At 34.4% G+C, this 8099-nt stretch overlaps 1 protein-coding gene across 2 annotated transcripts; it reads right to left on the bottom strand.

Moving 5' to 3' along the window:
* Window positions 1-1757: 1757 nt before the first annotated feature.
* Window positions 1758-7793, bottom strand: LOC107948232 (carbon catabolite repressor protein 4 homolog 1). Of its 2 annotated transcripts, none has more exons than XM_016882708.2 (12): window positions 7160-7793; window positions 4741-5494; window positions 4205-4291; window positions 4029-4112; window positions 3867-3953; window positions 3677-3763; window positions 3170-3223; window positions 2982-3073; window positions 2755-2869; window positions 2422-2566; window positions 2154-2309; window positions 1758-2061 (listed from the first exon to the last, which is right to left on the bottom strand). In XM_016882708.2, the coding sequence occupies exons 1-11, from the start codon at window positions 7315-7317 to the stop codon at window positions 2164-2166; spliced, it is 1809 nt and encodes a 602-aa protein (XP_016738197.1). In that variant the 5' UTR covers window positions 7318-7793; the 3' UTR covers window positions 1758-2061; window positions 2154-2163. The 2 variants fall into 2 exon arrangements, with proteins under 2 accessions (XP_016738197.1, XP_040967271.1); XM_041111337.1 differs by having other exon boundaries at window positions 7169-7761.
* Window positions 7794-8099: the final 306 nt, after the last annotated feature.

Here is an 8099-nt window from a genome sequence, read left to right as displayed (position 1 = left end):
TTTTGAAATTTAGAGATTTAAGAGAGTTAAATCTAGTCTAAAGTGAAATTTGTATAAAAATAAAGAATTAAATATAAAGAAATAAAATTAGTCTCGGTTTAGGTATTAAATTAAAATTTAGGCAAATATTGAGTAAAAATTAAAATATTAAATATGAGATTGAATTGTGTCGTATTGATAAATTTTAACTTACATATCATATTACTAATTATCAATATAAAATATAATATAATATAATTACATAAAAATAATTACAAACTAATCTTATAGACTCTAACTTAATATTTGAAGTCTAAAATAAAAAGCAAATATGTTGATCTTCAATTTTGATTTCTAAGAACTCATTTTTCTTTCTCAATTTGGTAAACCAATTTTTCCTCTCCCGTATTACTAAATAATTTTTTTCAATTTTTTTTTTATTATCTTCCCTTATGCTAAACACAATTTTTTTTTTCCTTTTCTTCTTTTTTTTCTCTTAAACACAGGGAAATAATATTTTGGCTGAGGATGGGATTTATATGGGGGAGAGGTGCTACCAGATGGCATTGTACAGCCCAAATTTTCAAACTAGTGCCGCCTGACACACCGGCAACAACATCTAACATCAGTCACTTTTTACAATTTAATTGTATTTTTTTCTGATGGATTTTTTTCAAAATTCAAGCAGGTCAGCTGGCACCAATAAACAAATATTTTTTTGTCCCACCATAATATACTCGTATTTTTATGGGTGATTTTATATGCATAACGGTGTCGCCTGACACAGTGGCAGCACCAATAAAAAATTATTTAAAAAAAAAACATAATTATTATATGGTTGGCTAAAAAGTGAGGTGGTGCTACCAGTGTGTCAAGCGACACCAACAAACACTATAATAAACAACACATTTTCGTAATTAATGTCCCCCAACTCATTTTTATAATTAATCAATTTTTTAATATTATTTTAATATTATTTTTAAAATTTTATTCAAACCAATCCATATTTATAAAAAACCAACCTAAACCCATTTTAGATGCACCTATATTACCTTTTAAAACTTTAAAATTATTATATTATTTTAGTATTTAAAAATTTTATATATTTTTTATATAATTACCTTAAAATTATTTCAACATATCCAAGTTTTTTTAACCCTAGTCCATTTTAAAGTTCTAGATATATTCTAATTTTCAATTTACTTTTAGAAAATGATTTAAACCCTACAAAAAACGCCCTTATAGCAATAGTTTAATTTCTTGTTCTGTAAAATTTATTCAAAACACTTGTAAGACCTAAAATTTTAAAGAACTCGTCATTAAAAACTTGAGAGGGTCTGCTCTTGAGATTAACTTGATCTGATTGCTAAGAAAGAGTCGCGTAGCTGCGGGCGAGGTCAGCAACGGTCACAAATAAGAAGAAGACACGAATTTCTGTTCTGGCACAGGGAACCCAGTCCTGCTTACGCGATGGTGTGCGTGGACGGAGGGCTAACAGGAATCTTCTTCGACCAGAAACCTTGGATCCCCTTGAGCAGAGTACTCTCAGCCTCTGTTTATCAGTTTACGAATGGGCCCCCAGGATCTTCCACTTAAAATGATGATGGAAACACCTTAATCTTAGAAAATGAAGATTAACAAATCTGATGTTCAAATATCAAATTTTAACATTTGCAATTTTTCTAGATAATCAGATCATTTTTTTTTTTGCAATTATCAGAGTACCAGCTTTCATTTCCCCGAAACACCAAAATGGAAGAACTTAGAAGTACAGTTCATTGATTATACCGAGCCGCTGGACCCATCATATTTCTATTGAAAGGGGAAAAAATATATGAAAATGAAAAAGGCATAACAATGATTTTTCTATGAAACAGAGCTGTGTGACAACATATTACAAAGCAGCAGATCACAGCAAGGATCCCTCGATGAGATGCCTTGAAAAACAAATGCGTAGGCATGATCTACCCATTCTTACAATTTTACCTTTTATATCTATCCATCAGCTGCTCTTCTCTCGCCCCATCTTCCAACAACTAAACAACCAACAATCTTTCACTACACCTCCGGCCATTTCATGTTCTGCACATACACTGTATGTATCAGCTAACAAATCACCGGCTCAGTTGTCATATATTGTGTATCATTTAAAATCAAAGAACATAACTGCATACCTTAAAAGTGTCAGCGTCTAGGCCTAGGCACACACCGAAATTCAGCTAACAGAGCTATATGATCAGAGGACCACTCTGGAGAAGGAAGTGCTGTGTCTTTCCTCAAGCTATCCTCATCCAAGAGCTCCAATAATGACTCAACTGTCAATGAATCCGCTGAAACCACAAAAAAACTGGGTCATAAACAGCTGCAATCACTACATACAAATTAATTACACAAAAATAGAAATTTGCATACAACCAATTGATTCAGGTACGATAAACCGACCTGTGTAAAGTATGTAGTCTAGAGTGCCAATAAAATCTCTCGTGCAATTTGTGAATAAAGGTTCATTGGTTGTGGGGTCCATTCTTCTCCTCTGTTGCTCCAGACCCAGACCAACACCTCTTAGAAAAGATGAGTAAGCACTAACCTGTTTGAAAAACTTTAGAATGTCAAAGCAGAATCTGTGGTACGTTTTATAACCCTGCTAACCTTTTTCAACTGAAGGTTGTTTCCTTTGTTTTCTTAAAACTAATATCGAAACATCACTAACAGTGACAGTAAGGCTAAAAACATGAGCAAAATCTGGAAGCAGTTCATGAATATAAGAGAGTTTACCAGTGGTAACTGATGAGTCAACTTGCTGTGAGGTCGCAAAATTGCAAGAGGATCTACCAACAAATCTGCATGCATTGGATCTACCTTCCCCATAGCAAGAAGGGAATGGGGTGCACTGCAGAAAATTAAACAGTGCATTAAATGTTGCAAAAGTAGCCTATCGCATATATAATGGATCTGAAGAAGCACTAAATAATCTAACATCATGTTAAGGCTAATGATTTTACCTCCCAGGAACAGAATTAAAATCCCCACACACCAACATTGGAATGTCTGCACTTGCAGCTATTTTCTCCAATCCCTTTAAGAGCGTATGCACCTAATTTAACATTTAAAACAAAGGGAACCAAACTGAGTGAACTTTTGCATTATAGGAATATGCAAGTAACTGTAAAAATAAGAGAAGAATAAGAACCTGCCAGATTTTGACATCCTTTAGCTCTTGTGGAACATTTACATGTGTGTTTGCCTGTATTCCAAAACCAGGAACAGTAGGAAATAGTTACACGAAGCACCTAGAAATTATGAAAGAGTTGCAAAGAATATCATCATTTAATCAAGTCTACTTTCATGAATCTAAAGAATAGCCCAAATGCTAGAAGGAATAAGCATGCTCAACATTTCCATGTCATTCTGAAACAATTTTGGGTTCTAAAAGAATCAAAATGCCAACAACCTAAGAATCAAATATCTTATCTGAATCAGGAGTTCGTTAGTCATAATGAAATAGGGGGAAGTTCCATGAATTCTGGTAATTCTAATTGCTAGAATGTGATTGTGCATATTAACAATTACCACTAACAATATGATTCATATTTTTATCATAAATAAGGCACTAAAGAAAAATCATGCACATTACAGCAGACAATAATAGATAAGGCTAGAGATATACAATAAGAAGAACAAAATTAACAATCCTTACCACACAAAGAAGCTGCCGCTTCCCAGGATTGTCAGCTCCCTGATTACTGAACTTTGCTTCCAAAACCACAATTAGTGCAACATTATCCTGCAAACAAAGAGTTTTTATCGTATTATTAGCATTAGCATTAGAGAAATATTTACCATAAGAGAAAGGATATAGATTAAAATTAGTTGCAAGTATTTATTACCTTAACCAAACGATTTAAAGCAGCTTTCTTCTGGGTAGTTTGAACGGCAACCTCAGTCAACGACTGAGCAGCCTTATTAAATTCAACCTGCAAAGACATGATTTACTTTAGCACAACAAATGCATGTATAAATTCATACTCCACATAAAAATACTTCCAAACCTCATATTTTTTGACATGGGAAAATCTATCTCTACGGAAAAATGTGGCACAACCATCAATTGTATGGATATTTCCACTGTAAACCTGCATTATGAACAACATAAATTATACATTAAAAACATTAAAAAGTAACATCATAAACCAGTGAAATGAGGATCATGTAGTTCTTAAGCAACCTCATTTGTCTCTCTCTTGTATAAAGCTTGATATCCATGTTTGTCCAGCTCAGGGGCAAAAAATTCCTCAAAATGGTCATTTTGCACCTGCAAAAATGAGAACAGTTGATACTGAGACATGTCACCTAGATGCTCAAAGGAGGAAGAAAATTTCCAGCTGATGATTAGATGAACCTACCGACTAAGAAGTTCTAGCATTCAAGAACATTGCTTATCATTTAACTAAGAACTCTTCTCAGTTTTTAAAACTCAAACCTTTATTCTTAAAATAGGTATAGGGAGGGTAAAACAATTTCCTTCTAGCATCACTAGTAAGTGTCTATGTGTTTATCATCTAAAAAAGAGAATAAAATCGAGCATAAACCCAAATCTAAGTCAAGACAGATGAAAATGCAGGTCAGACATCCCCGATCCAAAATATGAAAGTAAATATCAAACATAGCAATTATTTGTCGTTCACTGAATTCCAAAGCTGCGTCTCAGGGAAAAATTAAACTTCCGAAACAAACTACCATCAAAATATAACTGAGTATTACCTCCTGAAGACAAACAATGTCTGCACGATAACCAACAATTTCCCGCAACAAATTCTGCCTGCGATATGGCCAAGAAAGAGCCCATGAAGGGCAATAACTGTATAACTCATTGCTTGCATATGAGTCAGACAAGATGTTGTAAGAGAGGACAGTAAAACTTCCAGAGGATGAAACACGACCATCTGACTGTAGATTTCCCAACAAATCAGCTCCACTTACAGGGATCAAGCGCCTAGGACTAGGGGAAGGTGCCGGAATAACACGAGATGTCAAAATAGTATTGGGGTGTCCAACAGGTTGTTTCGTCTCAGCATCTACAATAACACACTCAAACTTGAGAACATGGCCAATATCATCAGCTGTTGGTGTATATGTTTTAGAGCGTCCAACTTCAAACCAGGTTTCACCACCACTCCTCTGTGTGACTGCAGCAGGATACAGAGGTGTTGAACCATTTGTCAAGCTAGTGCTTGATGCTGAACCTGTTAAGCTAGCATTTATAACTCCAGAACCTGAGGAATTGTAACGACCAAATATCTCTTCCTCCTCATTTCCATTTTCATTTACAGCACTTGCAGCACGGTCATGCAGAACACGGTGATGCTGCCACGCATCTGAGAAGCACTTTGGAGAGCAATGATAACTTTTAGCAACAGTTATTTTAGCCTTAACACAACCAAGGCACTGCAGCGTGGCTTGCTCAGAGGGATGTACACTACACACAGCAACTTTTCTATCACTTTGTATGCGATACCTGCAAAACAAACACAGGGAGAAAAATTAGACAGGTAATATGAACAGAAAATTTCGAAACAATCAACTTAATAAATAAACACCCAGCAAATCCCACAAGCAGACAACAAATTCTAGCAAACACTTGCAATAGGGGCACAAGAAAAGGTAAAAAAAATGCATTTTCCAATATAAGAATCCAGCAATCACGATAAGAATGTCATTTCACCGTCTCAAAGTTTAGGTAAACTACAACGCGCCTAAAGCATTTATCAATCAATAATAAAGATTGTATTTGATAGTGGTTAAAGTTTTTCTTAAAATGAAAAGACCTAAATACCATCCAAGGACTGAATAATCAATAAATTTAATCTTATTATATAGCTACATGTAACTGATGACAAAACAAAAGTATAAAGTTGACCTAAATACCATACAAGGACTGAACAATCAATAAACTCAACTTCATATTTTACTAAACATCTTTATTATATTACTACATGTAACTGAAACCGAAACTGAAACCATAACCAATGTTTAAAGTTCTAGGATCTTTTGTGATGAAACATAAGGCAACCATTATAAATTTCAAGTTTCTATTACCTTTTCAGGAGTTTCTGGTAATTCTTGAAATAAAACTAGACTTACTTGTTCAACCCCAAGTTACTTTAAATAGCAGAAGCTTGATAATTACCAGTAGCACATTAAATGCCTTAGGAGTACCTTTCTGGTAACTCTTTCTTCCTATGATCAAATATTAAGTGTAGTTACTCTCAGTCTATGTTGAAACGTTCTTACGAGCTTTCATAGGAGTAGTGGTGCCAGGTGGCCACAAGAATGAAAACAAAGGAAACAAATTATTGCCTTCTATGGAAGATTCTAGCTCATTGAACCTAGTTTTGTCTATGACGCATAAAGAGACAAAGAGCTCAATTGCAACAATCTTGACTCAAGCAGCGAAAACTAAATCCAAGTAAAACCAAACAAAATGGCATGAAACTCAATGCCAGAATCAGACTCAAGAAACTACTTCTTGATACTTCAAGAATTTAAAAAATAAACACATCACTAAACAAACAAGATAATCCAGAACACGGAGTAACAAAAACAGATTGCAATCCAGTAAAAAGCAACCACACTATCTCCAAATGCACAGGTAGAAAAACTCAACTTATAGACCTCAATTCCACGCATCCCTTACGGAAAAACTCGACAATGTCACATATACTGTATTTACTAAAAACAGTCATATATATCAAACCCAAAAACCAAACTCAAACCCCCATTGATCAAAATGAGAACTACACAAAGGCCAAAACACCAAAAAGTAAAAAAAGAAAAAGGAATGAAACATAGAATCTAAGAAATTGTCTTATAATGCAAACACTTGCCACCTACAAAAAGCAGTTCACACATTTAGTAAAAAGCAATCAAATAATAACACACCCAAAAGAACTAGCTCAAAATCCAATTGGCCAACATGACAACTAACCAAAATACATAAACCAAGAAATAAATAAATAAATAAATAAATAAATAATAAAGAGTTTAATTGTTAATTAGACATAAAAAATTTCATACCACTTGAAAAGTTAAATGAAATTAGCCTAGCCATTGGCATAACCCCCGCAACCAACCAATAAAAAACCTAAAAGATAGATTCTTCAACGGATTTAAAAACACTTACCACTTATACCTCAAGAAGTGGCCATCAAGAGGGGCCGACTCAGGCACATCATCGGTTGTAACGGTCTTGTCAGGTCGGCGTAAGAGCACGTAAGGCGTGAGCTCGCAGCCAACAATTGGTATATCAGAAGGGAGGTGCACACGTAGCACGCTCAGCATGCTTTAACTTCTCGGGCTTCCTTGGTCGGTCACAGTTCGCAACGGTCACCACTTGGTAAACCTATCAAATCCAATCCTACACTAGCAAGAGCAGCAGAGCAAGAAATGACCTCGAAATGATGCGCAATCTCATCGAGGCGGAATCCAGGCGGATCCGCCATTTACTTGACCCGAAAACCCGCCAGCCTTGACAATCGTCCTCCTTTTCTTTTTCTTTCTTTTTTTCCGATTAAACAAACCCTAGAAGACTTGTTGATTAATCCCAAATACAAACATGCAAGAACCAAGAACAGATCTTGTAACGGTATTTAGGGTTTTGAAATAGAGAATGATTGAAGGAATGAATCGAAGAAGAGATATAGAGAAAGAAAGGGGGGAAATGAGGGGAACGAATGATAGTTAGGGTTTTACAGAGGACGTGAAAAAGGAAAGTCTTTATTTATGATATCTGTATATTATTTATAGAGAGAAATAATTTTTTTCAAGGATAAAAATTAATACATTTGTAATCTTTCCAGCGATATATCCATATAAAATTGACGTAATTTTAACTTTAATATTTATTCTTAAAAAAATTAAAATTAAGGCAACACATGTCTATTCATCTAAAGGAAAGTTTAGGTGAAAAAGTCCATAAATTGATTGTGCTAAGTAAATCCAATCGATTTAATTAATTTATATGGTAGGATAATCGGTTTAAGTTTTTTGTGTGGTGTACTTTTGGTATTCAATTTTCAAATTAATTTAAATTTAAATAAAAAATTTAATTCAAAAACTACTCT

Source organism: Gossypium hirsutum, chromosome A04 (genome assembly GCF_007990345.1).
Source record: "Gossypium hirsutum isolate 1008001.06 chromosome A04, Gossypium_hirsutum_v2.1, whole genome shotgun sequence".
NCBI classification, from domain to species: Eukaryota; Viridiplantae; Streptophyta; class Magnoliopsida; order Malvales; family Malvaceae; genus Gossypium; species Gossypium hirsutum.
Note: the sequence above shows the minus strand (reverse complement) of the source record. Positions and strands in the feature narration are given on the sequence as shown.